The sequence below is a fragment of the Hippocampus comes genome, unplaced genomic scaffold, assembly GCF_001891065.2.
Source record: "Hippocampus comes isolate QL1 unplaced genomic scaffold, H_comes_QL1_v1.1 scaffold99, whole genome shotgun sequence".
NCBI classification, from domain to species: Eukaryota; Metazoa; Chordata; class Actinopteri; order Syngnathiformes; family Syngnathidae; genus Hippocampus; species Hippocampus comes.
Window position 1 is genome coordinate 958,099 of NW_017805134.1, and position 19,666 is coordinate 977,764.

General features: G+C 43.1%; 3 protein-coding genes and 2 non-coding genes across 7 annotated transcripts; 2 read left to right on the forward strand and 3 right to left on the reverse strand.

Annotated features, from left to right (window-relative positions):
- Window positions 1-57: 57 nt before the first annotated feature.
- Window positions 58-129, forward strand: trnat-cgu (transfer RNA threonine (anticodon CGU)). The gene has a single exon. It is a non-coding gene; the product is annotated as a tRNA-Thr (tRNA).
- Window positions 130-487: 358 nt separating this feature from the next.
- Window positions 488-559, reverse strand: trnat-cgu (transfer RNA threonine (anticodon CGU)). The gene has a single exon. It is a non-coding gene; the product is annotated as a tRNA-Thr (tRNA).
- A 411-nt stretch (window positions 560-970) lies between these two features.
- On the reverse strand, window positions 971-5,070 carry pla2g10 (phospholipase A2 group X). Its single transcript, XM_019866478.1, has 4 exons — window positions 4,942-5,070; window positions 3,433-3,628; window positions 2,929-3,035; window positions 971-1,289 (listed from the first exon to the last, which is right to left on the reverse strand). Exons 1-4 carry the CDS (start codon window positions 4,976-4,978, stop codon window positions 1,141-1,143), a joined length of 489 nt encoding a protein of 162 aa, XP_019722037.1. The 5' UTR covers window positions 4,979-5,070; the 3' UTR covers window positions 971-1,140.
- A 2,018-nt stretch (window positions 5,071-7,088) lies between these two features.
- Window positions 7,089-17,952, forward strand: zc3h7a (zinc finger CCCH-type containing 7A). 3 transcript variants are annotated; one of them, XM_019866414.1, is made up of 23 exons: window positions 7,089-7,261; window positions 8,222-8,330; window positions 8,821-8,860; window positions 8,937-9,140; window positions 10,674-10,832; window positions 10,909-10,989; window positions 11,111-11,164; window positions 11,684-11,723; window positions 11,823-12,124; window positions 12,221-12,470; window positions 13,921-13,949; window positions 14,041-14,179; window positions 14,255-14,413; window positions 14,540-14,745; window positions 14,965-15,065; window positions 15,152-15,333; window positions 15,523-15,596; window positions 15,684-15,814; window positions 15,888-15,993; window positions 16,093-16,201; window positions 16,296-16,429; window positions 16,976-17,139; window positions 17,743-17,952. In XM_019866414.1, exons 2-23 carry the CDS (start codon window positions 8,260-8,262, stop codon window positions 17,930-17,932), a joined length of 2,925 nt encoding a protein of 974 aa, XP_019721973.1. In that variant the 5' UTR covers window positions 7,089-7,261; window positions 8,222-8,259; the 3' UTR covers window positions 17,933-17,952. The 3 variants fall into 3 exon arrangements, with proteins under 3 accessions (XP_019721973.1, XP_019721974.1, XP_019721975.1); XM_019866415.1 differs by having other exon boundaries at window positions 11,826-12,124; XM_019866416.1 differs by lacking the exon at window positions 11,111-11,164.
- A 227-nt stretch (window positions 17,953-18,179) lies between these two features.
- On the reverse strand, window positions 18,180-19,610 carry rmi2 (RecQ mediated genome instability 2). Its single transcript, XM_019866424.1, has 2 exons — window positions 19,080-19,610; window positions 18,180-18,557 (listed from the first exon to the last, which is right to left on the reverse strand). Exons 1-2 carry the CDS (start codon window positions 19,372-19,374, stop codon window positions 18,376-18,378), a joined length of 477 nt encoding a protein of 158 aa, XP_019721983.1. The 5' UTR covers window positions 19,375-19,610; the 3' UTR covers window positions 18,180-18,375.
- Window positions 19,611-19,666: the final 56 nt, after the last annotated feature.

Here is a 19,666-nt window from a genome sequence, read left to right on the forward strand (position 1 = left end):
GGCTCAATACATGGAAAGAGCTCTATTATATATGCTAGTTGTGACGGCCTTGGCGCAGGCGCGGTGGCCAAGTGGTAAGGCGTCGGTCTCGTAAACCGAAGATCGCGGGTTCGAACCCCGTCCGTGCCTTTTACAATAAGGTTGCGTACTAGAAGGGGTCAATTTTAGGATTATCGCCAACCGATTGTAAGCCATTAGGACTTTGCGTCGTCCTGACTCTTGAGTACTCGGCTCATGTTTTTAAGTGAAGGTTCTTCCAGCCACGAAGACTCCTTCTGTGGGGTGTCCATCTTTTTGTTATTTTTATATGACAACGACACATAAAGATGGACACCCCACAGAAGGAGTCTTCGTGGCTGGAAGAACCTTCACTTAAAAACATGAGCCGAGTACTCAAGAGTCAGGACGACGCAAAGTCCTAATGGCTTACAATCGGTTGGCGATAATCCTAAAATTGACCCCTTCTAGTACGCAACCTTATTGTAAAAGGCACGGACGGGGTTCGAACCCGCGATCTTCGGTTTACGAGACCGACGCCTTACCACTTGGCCACCGCGCCTGCGCCAAGGCCGTCACAACTAGTATATATAATAGAGCTCTTTCCATGTATTGAGCCGGTCAGTTTCTTTGGTTATAAAAGTTTATATGCATAAACTTGTGTCATACGTTACATACAGATATAATGTTGAAACTCTGCATAATGTTTCAGTGTCATACAATAACATTAAATATTTTTTATAGAAACAAAAGCTCTGTGTTTTTTTTCATACTGACACCTCCGATGGTGACGTATTTTAATGTTAGGCGTGACGGGTTACTAAACTATCAAAGCTTTTTCTTGGGTAGAACGTGGTCTAAAAAATTTGCGAACCACGGAGCTAATAATGGATCAATAATAGATGACAGATTAGATTTGCTTTGCTTAATTCACAAAGAGTTAAAAAAAAAAAAAAAGAATATAGAAACTCCCTGTTTCCCCAGTAGCTCGTTGTTCTTAAATAGCCAAAAGACCAGTTTTACTATTACAAGGCATTTCGTGTCTCAGTAATTAAGTGAATAAAAAGTGCCCACTGTTGCAACGGTGTATGGCCATTGATTATAAAACTCATTTTCTTCCGTCGTTATAAATTTATGCTTGGGTCAGTAAATGCTACACATTGGCTGGCGCGAGCCACACCGCCAATTCGGCCACAGGGTGAATTTCCTTTGGAAGGGTGAATTTCTCAGGCATTTGGCGGCGTCCCGGTCACACTTACATAGAAGCTTCTCACACGTGTCCGTCAAATCAACTGCAATGGATGACACACTTGTGTTAGTCAATAGTGGAAAAGCAGGATTGACAGGATGGCACAGATTTGGTGAAAAAAAGACAAATCATACAGAGTAAGGGTAACTTTTGCATGGACTTCAATCGTCTGCTTTTCTTTAGACACCCCTTTAAATACTCAATGGCATGTTTCAAGAAAGGTGATCAAACATTGCGCCATCTACGTTGTACTTGTTCGTTTCCCTGAGGCCTGTTGTGCAGGTATGTGAGACATGTCCTATTTGCATGCGTCGCTCATAGGAAGATCTGGAATTCAAAACATTTCCGATGTGTTTGGGTTTTCAAAATATTTTTTTTTTCTGCATCGGGATGAATGTAATCTGGTCCAGGGCAATTTAGAAAAGCACTCCATTCACCCATAAATGGTATGATTTAGTAAATTAAGCAAAGCAAAAGTTGCTTTTCACTTTGACTTGATCTTGCTTGTCTTATGAGTGTGTCGAGAGAGGTTCTGTTCATGTGTGCATTTTATTTCATGAAACTTTGACTGTGGATTCTATGACAATGACTTCTTAGGTACAGAGCGCATTGTGAAAATGTGTAGGTGTGAGCGAGCTTGCTTGCTTACGCATGCATGTAGAGCATGAACACAGGCAATCACATTAATAGTGGAAGCTCAATCTCATCACAAAAACTTGTTTGAATGGGGGTGTGTAAACTTTTCTTCTTCACTGCTGTTGCAGACAAAGCCACATAGAGCAGGGGTGCCCAACCTTTTTTGCCTCACGGACCGGTTTAATGTCAGACAATATTTTCAGGGACCGGTCTCTAAAGGCCGGATAAATAAAATAAAATAATATGATATGAGCGGCATGAAAACTGTGGTATTTTTGAAACATAATAATAAACACGAATCGCTACACGAGGAACGTCCGATCTGGCCGCAACACTCTCTGGTCTCTATGGTAATGTTTACACGTGCCTTCAAAATAAGATCGACCGCAAATACAAAGTGCATGAAAAATACGACTCACCATCGCCGCATATTATGCAGGCTGGGCTTGGTGCGTGGGAATCTCCCGTTGTGATCAAGCCGTATTTTAAGTAGGACTCCTGACACTGTCCATTAAATGTAGCCTGCTTTTTCTTGAAAGTCGTAGGCTCCTCCTCTGTCTCCTGGCTGGGCCTTTCCCCCTTCCCAAAGAAACTTTGTTTTTTACTCATTTTGCTAGCTCCTGGGTTTCATTTTAGCGGTAACCTATCACGTGACTGAGAAGCGCGCCTTCACCTGCGTCAAGAGTGACATATTGTAGACAGATGTAACAGAAGATCCGGTAATTTTTCAAAATAAAACATCTTTCAGATTCCGAAATGAATAAAACGGAAGTAATGTAAGTTATGTATTCTTTCTGTGCGACCCGGTACCAAATGACCCATGGACCGGTACCGGTCCGGGGATTGGGGACCTCTGACATAGAGGACCTATGTTCCCATGGATCATCCTGTAGTTTGGAAGTGTTGGGATGAAGCTAAAAAACACCTGCAAAATGTACTGGCCTGACACAAACATTATACCCATTTTGTGCATATTTTTGAACTTTGAGGTTTTGCTGTTTCATACTGTACATGAGACACAAGAGAGGAAAAGAAAAAAAACAAACCACAGTTAGCTGTCCTGTCATCACAGCTCCAATCATAGCGATCTGTTTTGGTAGAGCAGCCCTGGCGCTCTGCACTGTCGTAGCAGCAGTCATGCTTGTGGCAGCACCTGCGGCCAGAATGAAGATTGTGCAAGAGTCTGCGAGCGTGAAACCGAATTTAGGCTGTAAGGAGGGTCGCAAAGTGCTGGGTGGAATCGCACGTTATTTTAAAGTTTGTTGTTGTTGGCAAAAGCATGAAACGATGGAGCTAATTAAGATGTGGGTGTGGAATTGGGAAGTAGTGTACTCAAGATGATATTTAAGGCTCCCCATAAAGCAATTGGGAACCTGCAGATTCATAGGCACTAATTCATACCCTCTGCACCACATAATGTATAGGTGGGTCATGTACTGGGTGTCAACCGGGATTTTTTTTTTAGCACTATAAACACCCGAGGCGATATTTGCAGCAAACAACAAAGGACGCCTTGACATCGTGTGGCGAAATATGCACTTTGCACTCACCAGTCAGTCCTATCCCGTGGCCAGCCGCTGCCCCCCAGTCCACAATAGCACCCGTAAAAAGCGTAATCCAAAGGCGATCTCTCCGTGGTGCATTTGATCATTCCCGCCAGCTCCAGCAGACCTCTTTTCGAGCGCGGTGATGAGAAGGCAGACGCTGAGGAAACAGAAGCCGCAACGGACGCAGAAGCCGCAGCCACTGCATCATGAGACAACAAAAGAAGAAAAACTCAGTTTGACATTTTTAACCCACTTCAATGTCTCAGCACAGTTGGTGCAAATTATCCATAAAAATATGTGAAAACATAGCCCATTCATCAATTCATTTTCGAAAACTTTTAGCCTGATTTGGGTCACGGATGACCTGGAGCCTATCTCAGCTAGCCAGCCAATCACAGGGCACAGAGAGATCAAAAATGTCATACTCACACCTATAAAACGTTGGAGCACAGTGAGAAAATGTAAACTCCACACGCAGGCCGCAGCTCAAATTCAAAACCCGAACCTTAACTCTGAGGCAGATGTCGTAACCGCTATTGTAACATCTTATCTGATGAGCAAAACATGACATAAAAAAAATATATATATATATTATGTACCCTAAATATATTTTGTTTTTGTTTTTTTTTTTTTAATTTTTAAAGCTAAAAATCCTATTTCATGAAAAAACCAAATTATTATCCTAGAATCCTATTACACTTACACAATATGGACAAAGTATTGAGACACACTTTTATTTTACTCTAGCAAGACATTTTTTGACAATTATGTACATCCATATCCATATTTCTTCTCCTCTTCCCTTCCTTTTAGGTCATACTTTTATCCATTGTCTTCTTATGGCAGATGTTCATAAACTGTTTGCTCGGAGAGGAGTGGTTGCACAAACACAGACGTTCCCTTCAACTCACAGTTGACTTTACAGTTGCTCATTGGAAACAGCTCATATATGCCCGAAATAAGGCAAATGTATGGACAGAAATGTACCGTATGTGTGTATGCCGGTGATGACAGAGAATGTGCAGATATTCAAAGGCTGAATAAAAATAAACATGTGCATCTTTCTTTAGTCAAAGTTTCCTAAGTAGTTTCAGACACCCGGCAAAAGGCGAAACAGCCACAGCTGGGTCATTATTCCTCAGCCAGGAGGCACATGCACATTTTGGTCTTTTTGAAAAGCCACTTCCAAACCGAAAACCAATCTGCCCGCGTAGAGGAAGCTCACTCCACTTTCAGTAAAAACAACAACAACAACAAAGAAAATTTGGGCAATCCATGTGTGGAATATTTTTATGGATTTGTTTGAGACATTGCTCAAAATAGTTTCAATTTGAATGGAGTGCAACACAATTCAAAAATGCATGTGGAGGAATTTCAAGTCTTTTCTACTTGGAAGATGTCACGTTCCCCACTCAGGCTGTCAGTTTTTACAGGCCCCTTCGACGCTTTCAAAAAGACTTGTGTCCCCTCAACCCCCCTCCCACCCCCACTAAAGTTAAACAACGAACTTACCTGCAAGGAGTAAAAGTGAGTGCTGAAAGGCCGCCATGGCATGCGACACACAAGCTACTGAGCTGCACACTGCTCACACCCGCGCTGCGTGTGCGTAAAACACAGGCTGTGGATCTTTTTTTAGATGTTGTCTGAATAATCTCCCGAGCATCCCATTGGCCAACTAAGCCAATCCGGTGTTTGTCAAACTGGCCCGCCGGCATTTTTTTTTTTTGGGGACTACACACCTTATGTACTGCAAATGTAATAAGGGTTATTGTTGAAAATGAAAGGCAGCCTACGTCAACTAAATTGGTACAGGAAGACTCATCTGTTACCATCATGAGTAAATCTGTGAACTCGCTGAATAAAACAACTCCATCGATTACAATTAGATTCGTCATTGATTTTTTATTTTTTTTAAAGAGTATATTGTCAGCTCTGTCACACAAAAGCCCATCATCATTTGTTGTGTTCTGATATCTGGAATGGGTCGAGTTATTTCCTTTTTTAATTTTTTTTTTTAAATAATAACATAGCAGTTCCTCATTCTGACAGATAAGCAGTTTCCTTTTACCTCCTTTTCATACCCATCACATGTTCACTGAACCTCTCCCAGTCATTGTGGTTTCGGTTTATTGTTGTAAAGTATCTTGCCCTTTAAGGATACAAATGATGAGTGCATTTTGTTCTGTGAACCTCTGAAAGAACAGAACAACACTCTCCGTGTTAATGCTCGTCTACACCACTTGAAAGCTAGCCGAAGTGGATTAATCTGTTCGAGAGTCAGCATTGCTATAATGTAACATGCAAACTCCACACAGGCAGCATTCAAATTCCCAACCTCAGAACACCATGCCGCCTCAACCATGATATCCATCCATCCTGAGAATTCTTCAATGAGATAAATACAATACCAGACATAAGTTTTAGCACACACATTATGTTCTAATTTTTTTCCAAACCTGCAAATCATGCAGGTCAGTTCAATTTCTCATTGTACAAATTATGGAATCAATCTGGAAATAAAATGTATTCTAAATGGTTCACTCATTAAGTCGCCAGCTGAACACACTTGTGGCCTTCTTTTGTACGATAGAAAAGAACTGCTCTTCACCAAGTTTTTTTCTCCATCTCTGTTGTAGAAGTTCCTAAAAATGTGTGGCACTTGCATTACAGTATTTTGTCCAGTTCATCCCAAAGGATGGAGACTGTGCATTTTAAAATGAGTCTAAAACACTGACTTAGCATGAGACTGCGGAGAGTGTTTACTGTTTTTATGTTGTTATTATTAGTGTACTGTTTCAACGTCAACGGCCCGGTTGGCGAGTGGTTAGCGCATCAACCTCACAGTGCAGAGGTTCAATTCCAGCTCCGGGCTTCCTGTGTGAAGTTTGCATGTTCTCCTCGTGCCTGTGTGGGTTTTCTCCGGGCACTCTGGTTTCCTCCCACATTCCAAAAACATGCATGTTAGGCTAATTGAACACTCCAAATTGTCCATAGGTGTCGTTTGTCTTTGTGTGCCCTGCGGTTGGCTGGCACCTGGTTCAGGGTGTCCCCCGCCTGGACGGCTGGGATAGGCTCCAGCACGCCCTGTGACCTTTGAGAAGTTGAGAGTATAAAGCGGATCAGAAAATGGATGGGCGGATGTTTTAACATCTTTGTATGTCTTGAGTTTTCACTCCATGTACACCATATTTTTTTAATGCAGCGACAGGTGTTTTCAAAGTGCTTTGTAAATATATCTGATGCACTGGTGAAAGGACACTTTGATTCTCCCCTCTAACTAGTTCAAACAACATAGCGTATGAGGTAAAAGTGGTTAAGATTGCACGGCTGTCCGTGTTTCATGTTATGTGTTGTGTTTATTATTTTACTTTGTGTTAACTGTTTTGTTAAATGCTTTTGCAGCTGTTGTGAAAGCGCTATATAAATCAGGTTATATTGTATTGTATTGTATTGTATTGTATTGTATTGTATTATATGTTCAACACTTACCTTAGTTTGTACCATTTCAAGATATTCCTTGGATCTGAACTATGTTACAAATCGAAAAACAGTGGGAAAACTGGTGCGTTCTAAAACCTTTGACATGGATACGAGTACCAGTTGAAAATTTGCTCATCCCTCCCCTCGCTGCAGGGGGCAGCACTTTTGTTACAGTTGAAAGCACTGTTTTTTATTTAGCCAAGAATAAGAACAACCTGGAAGGCGGCCTTTGGCGCTACTGCACATTTAGCTTAATTTGTAAACATTTTTATTTACGCTAAATCGAAAAATAGCGTTTTCCTCCTCGGATGCTGCTGGATTTGGGGCTTGTCTTTTTTACACGCTCATATACGTAAGTGTACTTTACTGCGGGGGTTAAACAGTCTGGGATCTTTAAAACAAGGGAAAAATGATGGAACAAGTTGCTATTGTCTGCGTAGGAGAACTAGTTAAACTTGGAATATGTCTGTGGTTTATTTGGATCCAATCAACTTCCTAGAAATTATAGTTATCACATAATTATAGTTAGCATCGTGTTGCTAGTTACGTTCGCATTTCCCCCGCCGAAGTGAACGCATGCGTTTCCCAATCAAGATTCTCTGTTGGAGGGCTATAATGTGCAATGAGAGCACAATTGCTAACCACAAATATACACTGGTCAGGCGACCACACGTGCGCTATTGTCAGGCGTCTATCGTCGGACACGTCCGCTTACGAGCCGTCGTGTGCCTCCACCATCACACCGAATGAAACAAACAGCGGCTCGGAGCACACGTCAGCCTGTCGTGAAGAACAACAATCCTGCTGACGGCTTGTTACTACGAAACGTCTGCCCCGAACAAAGTATAGTGTGGCACCTTTTAACGGTGCAGACGTAACCTTTTCCGATTACTGTCTGTTATACATCCTCCGGTCTAACTTGTATGAATTTTACTCTGAAATGAGGCGTAAAATGGTCCAAACATTTGGTCGGCCCCTTTCATCAATGAAATAAAAAGTTAGTGTAGCATCCATTCAACCGGTGCCGTGTCCGTTGGTGGACTTTATAATGACCTTTTGATATGTCGCCAGTCAATTCAAATGTCATTAATATGTCATGGTTCCGGTGTGATGCGTGTGACGTCATCTCTCAACACGGAAGTGCGATAAACACAGGACGAAAGTTGCAAAAAAATAAATAAAATAAATTGCAACCAGGAATCATTTGTGCTCAATCATAATGGAGGGTGTATGCTTGACTCTATGTACCGGTATTTGTGTCAACGTCTTATCAGAAGTGAATAAAAGCCTGTTGTGTTGTGTTATTTCCCAGGCACTGACACCCAACAGTGGATACGAGAGCGAGCAGTCATGTCTGGATTGGGCCCGCTGGACAGAAAGAGTCGTTGGCAGCAGATCCAGAAAGGGCTACAGTTTATCCAGTAAGTGTCAACAGTGAACGGTCCGATTTGGTGCTCGACACTGTCTGAAGATGGACTGTTTGTTGGTGTTGCTCAAGCTCAAACTGATTATTGCTCACAACTTGAGTCATGAAAACGTGCTCGTTTTATTTTGAAATTTGGTGATTTTGTCCAAATGCTTGCTCACAAGGTAGAGTTTTTGGCACACGGAGCCAAAGCACTCTGTAATAAAAGTGTTTGGGAGTTTTTTGAAAGAAAGTGAGATTATTTAAAGATAGATCTCAAACCCTTTGAAAAATAATCCAAGTGCAATCTTTTTCCTCTTCGTTTTTATCTCTTCCCATGTATTTTTTTAAGCAAACAAAAACAATAATTTAGTCTGTATTACCTGTTAATAATCTGTTGTATGTAAATAGCGTGTTGTGATTACCTTCACTATAACTTACCAAGGCTAGTCAGCCTGTATGTGTTTTGAAATCGAATTATTGTAACACGACTCGCTTGCTTGTAGATCAACGCTACCATATCCTGGAAGTCAAGATCATTATGAAGTAAGCTATAAACATCTCCACATTATTAAACCTGAGTATACCACGAAGAATTAACGTTGTTTGTTTGTCTTTTCAGGTGTTTGTTAAGGATCTCGTTTGGAATCTTTTTGGAGAAGGCAACGACGTGTTTAAAGAGGGCGACTGGACAAAATCCATCGAGATGTACACGGAAGCCTTGAGTCTCGCCGATTACGCCAACTCGGAGGACATCTCTGTGGCGACGGGTTTATTAGAGAAGCTTTACGCAAATCGAGCCGCCGCATGCCTAAACATCGTCCCGGTGAGTTGCTTTTGGTTGGTCTGTACACTCCCCACTAGGTGTCCAAACTACTACATGGCTAAATATGAACGAGATGGAATTGTGTAAACAGCAGATGTTGTGGCTTGCTAATCTAGCAAATGCAATAAACCAAATAACGTTTATTATACATAAATGTTTTGGTCTTAGAGGTCAGTCTTACCCTAAAAATAAATCTGTTAATAATCTGTTGTATGTAAATAGCGTGTTGTGATTACCTTCACTATAACTTACCAAGGCTAGTCAGCCTGTATGTGTTTTGAAATCGAATTATTGTAACACGACTCGCTTGCTTGTAGATCAACGCTACCATATCCTGGAAGTCAAGATCATTATGAAGTAAGCTATAAACATCTCCACATTATTAAACCTGAGTATACCACGAAGAATTAACGTTGTTTGTTTGTCTTTTCAGGTGTTTGTTAAGGATCTCGTTTGGAATCTTTTTGGAGAAGGCAACGACGTGTTTAAAGAGGGCGACTGGACAAAATCCATCGAGATGTACACGGAAGCCTTGAGTCTCGCCGATTACGCCAACTCGGAGGACATCTCTGTGGCGACGGGTTTATTAGAGAAGCTTTACGCAAATCGAGCCGCCGCATGCCTAAACATCGTCCCGGTGAGTTGCTTTTGGTTGGTCTGTACACTCCCCACTAGGTGTCCAAACTACTACATGGCTAAATATGAACGAGATGGAATTGTGTAAACAGCAGATGTTGTGGCTTGCTAATCTAGCAAATGCAACAGGTGACTTCTTGTTGTGGCTCACCGAAATGAAACCGTCACCGTTGTTTATTTCTTGCTTTCATTTCTTGCGAAAAGAATGCTACGGGCCAGTGCTGCTTCGATGATGTGGGGAGTGAGAGCACGGTTGTTGTCATGAATGTAAGGAGCGCCGTTGCTAAATAAGGAGGTCTTGAGTTGAAATAGAAGTGGAGTTATTCTTCAACCTAACACCGTGATTGCATATCTAAACAAATTGGATCACTTTTACGGACTCTTCATCACATCGTTTGGCGCACTGTCACACAGAAAACAGTCGGGATGGAGGATGAATTTCTCCATTAGGCCTTGTCCAAATGCATGTCATGTGACTACTTTTTTCCGATGACGGTCATCTGACCAGAGTGGGCAAAACCGTTACTATTGCGAATGGTAGTTTTGTTCAACCACACGATGAGAGCAGACCAGAGGAGAGGAAGAAATGCCGCTAGTGCAGCTAATGCATTTGCCGACCCTTTGTGCTCATTTAGCTCGCCAGTTTGGGAGCATTATTCACTTCAGCCTTTCTTTCTTCACGCTGTCCTGTGAGGAAAGCGTCACCGGACATGTCTCATGTTCAGGAAGTGACCCCTCCTTTTCAATCATGCGTGTTAAATTTTGGGGAATGATGCTATTTGGAGCCAACGCGGGTATTTCGGAGAACAACCTGTTGGCAACCACACCCTTATGTGTGTGTTTATGATCGACGTTGTCGTTGTTTCCAAACATGTGAACGCAATATCTCTTTCTCAGGGACTGTACGATCTAGCACTGGAAGACTGCGAAAAGGCCCTGCAGTTCAATGAGTGCAACTACAAAGCGCTGTACAGAAAAGCCAAGTCCTTAAAAGAGATGGGGAGGCATCAAGAGGCCTACGACGCTGTGGCCAAGTGCTCTCTAGCTGTGCCTCAGGTGAGTAAAAACACCCCGGTGCGAAGGTGGTACATCGTGTCGATCAGACAGGTCCGAATTGTGTTTTCTCTGTCAGGATCCCAGTGTTGTACGGCTGACTCAGGACCTCGCCAAAACGTTAGGGTTGAAAATTCGTAAAGCTTACGTAAGGACGAAGGTAAGTGTTGCCTGTAAGCTGTCAGTGTCGTTTTCCCCAAGCCCGACAGCAAATAATATATTTTCGCAAATAATTGCTGGGCAAGGAAGGGATCGACTCTGTTTTCTTTGCTTTTTGCCAGCCGGCTTTGAATGTTTTGCGAGGATCGAGTCATCAGGATGCCGCTTGTGACCAGGTGACAAGCCAAATGTGCACTTTATCCATCAAAGGTGGAGTTTGCAGGATCAAACAAAAAATGTTTTTTTTTCTCCAAACGTTGAAACTGTTTGTACGATCGGACGTTAGGATGTCGTTAAAACGATCTTTCGAAAAATCATTCCACTTTGGCTCCATCTCATCCTCATAATTGGATTTTAATTATTATTTTAAAACAGGGATGTCAAACTCATATTTTGTTGAGGGCCACTTCGGAGCTACGGCTTCCCCCGGCGGGCCGGTGCAAAATCTCAACGTTATTTATTACCCATGACAATTTGACATTTCGGTTCAGATTTCAGCAGCAATCATGCTAGTTAACACACATGATTTTTACTCCCGCGGGCCACATAAAATGATATGGGGGGCCGGATCTGGACCCCGTGCCTTGACTTTGACACCTGCGTTTTAAAACCTCATGCTGCGTACTCCACCTTTTTAATGTCCCTCTTGCTATGAAATGCGCCATCTTATGCACATTTGATCTGCACTTGTTCAGGCATCCCAAAACTCCTCTCCAGTTGAAGAAATAGAAATTGGTCAGTGTTCAAACCACCGTCACAATTTTGAAAATGAAAATATGCCAAATTTATCTCTGATAAAACTTTTTTTTTTTTTTTTTTCCTTGTGTGTTCCAGAAGTGCCTGAATTGGTACCGGTCAGCAGCGGCGCGGTTACCACACCGGTCACAGCGGTAGAGGAGCTTCGTCTCCCCAGCAGCATCCCATCAATGCCTCCGTCAGAGCCTCCGGGCTTTGAGTCTTTATCCCTCCCCGTGTCTTCACCCTCGCCCGCCCCCCTCACCGTAAACACCTTTATGAACGGCTGCCGAACTAATAAACCGCACTCGCTACTTGAGAGCAGCCAGGACTTAGACGGCGACATCATCGGTAATGACTTGGATGACCTGCTGGACCAAGCAGGCCCCGAAATGGCAATGGTGTGTGTGTTAAAAAAAAAAAAAAAAAAAACTCTCCTCCCACAGAGTCTGGCGATTGACTCAATTGTGGCGGTCTCGCTGTCTTTCTTTCCTCAGGGCATATCCACGATGAAGAGCCCTCTTCCTTTGCCACCCAGTATGCCCTCGGTCAACTCCATGTCGAGTCCCTTCCTTCTGCCGCCTCACATCAACCCTTTCCTACGCGGCACCCAGCAGTGCACCGTCAATCTTCCGCCGCTGTATCACCAATTAGGATCCAGTGCCTATTTTGGGATGGACACTTTTGAGACACTGTCCCAGCCCCTTGACACACTGGATAGCCTCTCTTTATCAGATCCTCAAACAGGTACGATTACTCACCATCGTTCTTTTGCCATCTATGCACACACGCCAACCCTCACAGTTTGCTAATACCCGTAGGTCTGCATGATTTGGAAATAGAGGGTGTCTGCAGATCTTGTATTTGCTTTTCCAAAGGTAGTGCATGAATTAACCTTCAAGTCTTCAAAATACCGCAGATGAAAATGTTCTTTTCTTTGCAAAATGAGCAAAAACTTGAAATTAGTCTGCAGTCAAAGAGCCCTTTACATATTCTGTCAAAAATAAAATGTTGACATTTCTGGAAAAAAATAATAATTCAAAACCATCTCCAAATTTATAAAATGTTAAGTCTTAGATTTGCCCAAAGTGGCCTTAAAAAGGTCTTTTAAAAATGTCGTAGATTAGCTTCATCTCCCATGTTTCAGACCAAATTGACCAACAATGAAAATCAATGAATTAATTATTATTATTATTATTTTTAGGAAATTTAGGCTTTTTGTGGCTTGTTTTTCTTGTTTTGTTTCATGATTTGACACCAGTCTCTCGCTTGAGAAAAAAGGACCTAACAGGATTCCATGTCGAAATTTTTTTTACTTGGATTAAGTCTATATACAGTTCCCGACCAAAGTCTTGTCACTTATTAAAGTTGTAGGAACAATAAATACTAACCTGACTTGTTGCTGATCAATGGCACTCCCAAATGGCTTATTTGAAAGGCAAAACCTTCTCGATCATGCTCCTCGTATCAAAATAAAGTTTTACATTGTTAACATTTAATTTGCTTGGATAAAAGTCTTGTCGCCTACAAAAAACAGTCTGGATCAGATATTTTACTTTATGCTTCAATAACTGCCGAACCTGCGCTCGTCATGGATGTCACATTTTTTCTGATTCTGTCCACCTCGGTAGCCGTCTCGATCTTCAGGCTGTTTTCTTGATGAACAACAATTTGCTCTGTTGTTGACTCTTGGGCATGTTTGCCAGAGGTTAGGTTGCACTTCACATGAAGGGTTTGGTGTGCTGCTGCTCTTTTGATACACACTTGCGCTGGAATGTGCGAATTGCAATATTTGAGACTGGTGAAGCTCAAATCTATGAGGGGTTAAATCGTTTCAAGACACGATACGACTTTTGTCCTTAAAAAAAAGCAAACAAAAAAAGACATTCATGAGCTTTGAATAGCAGGTGACATTTTGAGCGCTTCAGTTTTACACCCGGTTATTAACTCATTCAGTACCAGCCAATTCTGGACCAAGTCTGAAAAGACGTTTAAAAACGTCTTTGGGAGTGAATGAGTTAATGTTCAAGCCCCGGATATTGATATGAACCATTTGCTGTAACGATGAATTCTCAACTCAACTAGAAATAAAGATACGCCATTTTAAATCGTACATCCGTAGGCGACAAGCCTTCTGTCAATAACCGTAACCAAGATTAAGGTGACTCTCACAAATGCCATGCTTGTACATTTTCAGATTATTCTTCAAATACATTCATGCCACAGGTAAATGGCTAGCCGTGACTCGCATGATGACATAACCGTGTGACTTGCGACATTTTGACCTCTTCACCTTCAAATGTTCTGTTGGACGCAGCTGAGCAAAATGGAAACGCCGACGGGAATGGCTGTCGGAATGCCCGAGGTGAAGGGTACTTCTGTCGGCGTCACCAAGAACCCTTTAGCCGAAACTCACGAATTCAAACAGGCGTGTTCACTTTGCTACATCAGAACAGGTGAGGAGTCCATTCTTATGTTGGGGAGGGAGTGGGCGATAGCCGTGTCACCTGGAATGTGCTCGCTGTTGACAGGAACCGGCGTGTTGGACTACACGCTCCACACTGACGAGCACAAATGCAAAAAGGATGTTTTACTGGGCAGACTCAAACATTTACTTGATAAAACATGGAGGCTCATTCGACCGAGACCAACAAAAACCCAATATGTTGGCCCTTATTACATTTGCAAAGGTACACTTGATTCTTCCAGAAGCGTGACTTCAAACCTGAGTTGTATTCATATCTGAAAAAAAACACAGTTTTAGTCGAACTGAAATGCTTTTACACCCCCCTTTTTTTCCGCCCTCCCCCTCTCAGAGGTGGCTGCGGGAAAAGATTGTCTCTATCCAGGTCACTGTACGTTTGCGTACTGTCAGGAGGAGATTGACGTTTGGACGCTAGAGCGGATAGGCCTTATATCTCGGGAACTTCTCTTCGATCTTTTCGGGCCCAACTCCAACATGAGGCTGACTGTGGCCAAGATCTTACAGGAACACCCTGAGATATTTGTCTTTCTGTGCGGAGTGAGTATACGGCTTCTCTCCATCACTGCGTCGGTGCAGAAACGACAGCCTTGAGTAGTAGATTCATCATTTTAAATGTGGCGAGGAAGGCCCCTCTTTGTGTTTAGCGGGAGATAATCAGCAGCTGTCAGCGGTGCTCATTTGTCAGCGGCTGCGATTGTTGTCGGTCCGAAAGTCGACTTGCGATGAAAAACGTAAAAGCGCACGTTTTGTTTTCAGGTGTGTTTTGACCACAAACCAAGAATAATCAGCAAAACCAACAAAGATAACCCGGCGCTTTGCTCTCACCCGGTAACCAAGCACGACTTTGAGAAACATAAGTACGTATGGTTGCGGCTATTTCTTCACCCAGGGAAGCAGTCTGGAGCAAAACGGGTTTCTCTAATTGACTCCGTTTGTCCGCCAGGTGCCTGGTGCACATATTAAAGGACAGCACCGTCCGGTATTCCAAAATCCGAATGTTGAATCCGCTGTGCCAGCTCGACCTGTGTCGACACGAAGTGCGTTACGGCTGCATGAGAGAGGACGAGTGCTTCTACGCTCACAGCCTCACCGAGCTGAAGGTCTGGATGCTGCAGCATGAGCGCCGTAAGAGTTTTCTTCTTCTATGAATTAAAATGCAGTCTTTCTGATTTCTTTCCCCCCCAACAATTTAAAAACATTCTGCGGTGTTTTAAGAAAAGATTATTGAGTAGCAATGTACTGTCACCATTTTATGGAAGTTCAATGTACATTCTATGGATTTTTTGCTGACTTCTTTCTGTTGGTATCACACAGGTATCAGTCATGAAAGTATTGTTCAAGAAGCCACCACGTATTGGAACGCCAATATTGCATTACAAGGTGGCCAGGTAACATCCAGTCGTCATATTGATTATATTTCTTGAAAAAAAGAAAGGAGAAAAAAAAGACTTAAACTTGTCCTTCCCATCCATCAGCTTTTAGGCCAAAGAAGGTTTGGTCCTCAAAATTTGAAGATGATGTTTGTTTGTAGCCAGTGTTGGAGAAACGGGCAGCTAAGTGAAGCGGACAAGAATAAAAAATATTGCTCAGCAAAGGCAAGGCACACGTAAGTCGATGCGTGGGCCGGAAGTGACGAGACGAGGTGGCGCCTTGGTGCTCAGCTAGTTTTCTTTTTACAGGTGGGCCAAAGACAAGCGTGTGGTGCTTGTAAGTTCTATTGAAAGGAAAAAGTGGACAACGGTTAGAGCCCTCCCTACCAAAAAGCCAATCCCGGCTCAGTTTGAGGTACATTACCAAAAATAATGAGATCTGAATCGAAAAAGAAAAGTCTCCATATTGTTTTTTTTTTTTTTTTTTTTTTAAATAATTTAAAACCCCCCTCAGATTTGTATGCATGTGGCAGCCGGCAAGAAGTGTCAGTATGTCGGCAATTGCACGTTTGCTCACAGCACGGAGGAGCGAGATCTTTGGACCTTCATGAAGGAAAACAACAGTAAGTCCTCTGTTTTCGCGGCACAATTCAAACGGCTGACCTGACCTGACCTGGCCTGATGCGACGCTCGCAATCGGGTTTTGTGCTTTCCCAGTTGCAGATTCTGATCAGCTTTACGACAAGTGGCTGCAGTCTCAGAAGGCGGGCTGGAGTGAGGAGAACGCAAATGTGTCTGTGAGGGAGAATGGCAAGCCCATCCACATGCCAACAGACTATATGGAAGAGGTGGTGAGTTGGCAAAAAAAAAAAAAAAGACTTTTACCCCCGACTCCGATCAATTTGTAAAACCACAATCGTAAATGTTGAACCTGTTAAGTAATTAAAATCCTTATGTGTGTAATCAACACCGAGTCGGGCCGTTGCACATACTGTGTCATTGTGTTTTGAAATGGAACAATACCCATGGAGGAAGCTGACGCTGTTACTTTTTTTTTTTTTAGATATATATTTTTGGTTCATAGTCAAGCAGCAAAGCTTGCTTTCTTCCACTTTGGGCTATTTGTTTTCTACGCAGAAAAATAATTCAGCTGCAATGCACCCTCTGCTGGTAGTAAAATGAATTGGCGAAATCCATCATTCCTCCATTGCTCCAAAATTTTGTCCATACCTTGTGCTGTCGTCCTACCTCCGTACCATGAGACATGGATGTTTATTCCCATTATGGCTGTACGCTTGTGCTAAAAACGAAATGCGACTTTTTGAGTTGATGCCATTGTAAGCACAATGACGATGATGACTTTCAACTAAGTGCGTGCGTCTGTGTGCTGGGTGCAGGCCGGCAATCACTGCTGGCTGTGCGGTAAGAACTGCAACAGCGAGAAGCAGTGGCAGCAGCACATCACCTCGGAGAAGCACAAAGACCGAGTCTTCACCTCCGAGGACGATCACAACTGCTGGCAGTATCGATTTCCCACTGGCACTTTCAAAGTCTGTGAGAGGTAAGCTTTGTGGGACCGCAGAACACACGATAGGAGTACTAAACCCTTTGGGATGGCTCGACTTCTAAGAGGGAAGTTTTTAGCTTCAGACCTCAGAGGGTAGTGCCAACTGATTTGAATAATACAGTATTAGCAGCCCAGGGAAATGTTTCTGTAACGTCTTTAATTTTATCCACAATATTGTAAAATGCATACAATGGTACTGACTACAGTCAGCTGTAGAATAGGTTTTAAAGTTCTGCTACCGGTCCATAAATTGCTGAACGGTTTAGGTCCTGGTTACATTAAAGAAATGCTGATGGGATACAACGCAGGAGGGCTCTGGGGGTCAATTAGTGGAGCCCAGAGGTCAAAGCAAACATGGTGAAGCAGCACTTAGCTATCATGCTGCACTCAAATGGAATAAATAAGGTGCCTGACAACAGATGTGAAGTCAGCCCAGAGTGTAAATGCTTTTAAATTGAAATTGAAAGCTTTGCTCTTTTCCCATACCTTTAATTACGATCTTTCAAAACATTCAACAAGGTGGCCCCTTTTTAGAGAATATTTTGTCTTAAACGGAGTGTAAACAAGCGATTGACGTGTGGTGGTGTGTTGGGACAGGTTCCACATAGGGACGTGCACAGAGGACGACTCGTGCAAGCTGGCCCACGGCGAGCAGGAGCTCCGGGAGTGGATGGAGCGGCGGGAAGTGCTTTTGATGAAACTGGCCAAAGCCAGAAAAGACCACCTTATAGCACCCAACGATAATGATTTTGGAAAATACAGTTTTCTTCTTAAAGACATCAACTAATGGCATGAAGATCACGTGAAGAGAAGCAGCACTCCCAACTCGAGATGATCTCTGAGGTGTCCAGGAAGTAAGCCAGGATGGCATTATTTTAAAGCGGCGCCGGACCAGTCCAAAGACGATCGGCGTCGGCTTCGTTGCCGATCGAACAAATGGAAGCATTAACCAAGAAGCTTTGCTATGCATTGCTCACCTAAGGAGGGGAGGGTGATGGAAGTAGCACGTCTTTTTGACAGTTCAACACACAAACACGGATTTGACAGTTTGTTTTAACAATGTCAACATTCGTAGATAGCAGTTGTTAATGTTCCCACTATAAACGGCCAGCACACTAAATAACGCTCCTTTGTGGTTTTTTTTTTCCTGTTAAGGACATCCTTACATTTGTGTTAGCAAGCTAACGAGTCATCTGATAATCAAGGTGCCTGGTGAGGTCTTCTGTATTTTCATGGGCCGACAGAGGCCGGATGCATCCGGGCCACCAACACCTGCTGCAGGTCCTCCACCTCCAACTTCCACATCTGTCTGTGCAGCGCGGAGTGCTCGGAGAGGTCGGCCAGCTTTACGGCGCGGACCAGCGGCTCCGGGGAGACGGCCTGGATGACGCCCATCACCATCACGTATTTACCTTGAGGGACGTTAGAAGTCTAGTGTCATTTTTAGGTGCTTGAACAGGAAGTCACCAAATACACTTGGCAGTGGGGGTGGGGGGCGCATTAATCACTGGAGTCTTATTATGAGATGAATACATGAATATACAGTAGTTTAATGACATTGCCAAGTATGTTTCTTTACCAGTCAACATAGCGGCTAACACAATTACCTTATACTGACAGAATTGTTTTGCAGCCCTGTCACAGTAAACCGAGTACTACATTAAGTATTAAAAATATCAGTTAATTATAAATGATTTAAACGGCAGGGTTGTACCCAGCGCAGCATAGTATAAACTCAACTGTATGACAAATACCTTATGTGTACAATTATATGAACTGGACGTACAGTATCATGAAGGCCAACTGACTGTTTTTCGTAAAATGATAAAACAGTAGTGCGTTTTTAAATATTTTAGTGTCTAAATTGTGCTTCAGTTCTCGAATAAACAACATGAAGCCGTCAGCAATTTAAAATAAGGTCTCGCTTTCATTACCCGAAGACAAACACGGTTTCCCTTTGGGGATGCCATTGATGCCCTGGACGGTGAACGTGCCCGTCTCATCCATGAGCAGCACGCGGTTGAGCGCTAACTGCACTTCGAGCACGGTGCCCTGCATCCACACCAGGGAGACCTGCAGGAAGCGATCCCTGCCCAGCCTGACCACCCAACCGGCGCCGGGCTCGCCGGAGCTCCCCCGTACCGCCGTCGCCGTCCTCAGCTGGCTGGAAAATACCTTCACCGGCGGGGCGCGCTTCCTCTCACCGGCTGCGTTCTCTGGTTTATCCATTACTCTGTATCACATGTTGCTGTCGTTTGTTAATGTGTAAACAATTTCCGAGCTTTTTATTTCCCGCTTAGAGGAGCAACTTCCGTATTTTACGTCATTACCTGTTTGTATTTCAAAATAAAAGCGTGACAAGCGTTGAAAATAGCAACACGAAATGGATTTCCTACAGTATCTGATTGGACATTGTTCCTGTTTTGAATGCTCGTGAAAATAGCCTGTTTGTTGTACATAATAAAATTTTAAATACAGTACCATGCTTTGTCAGACAAAAACATTTGACAGTTTTTTTCCC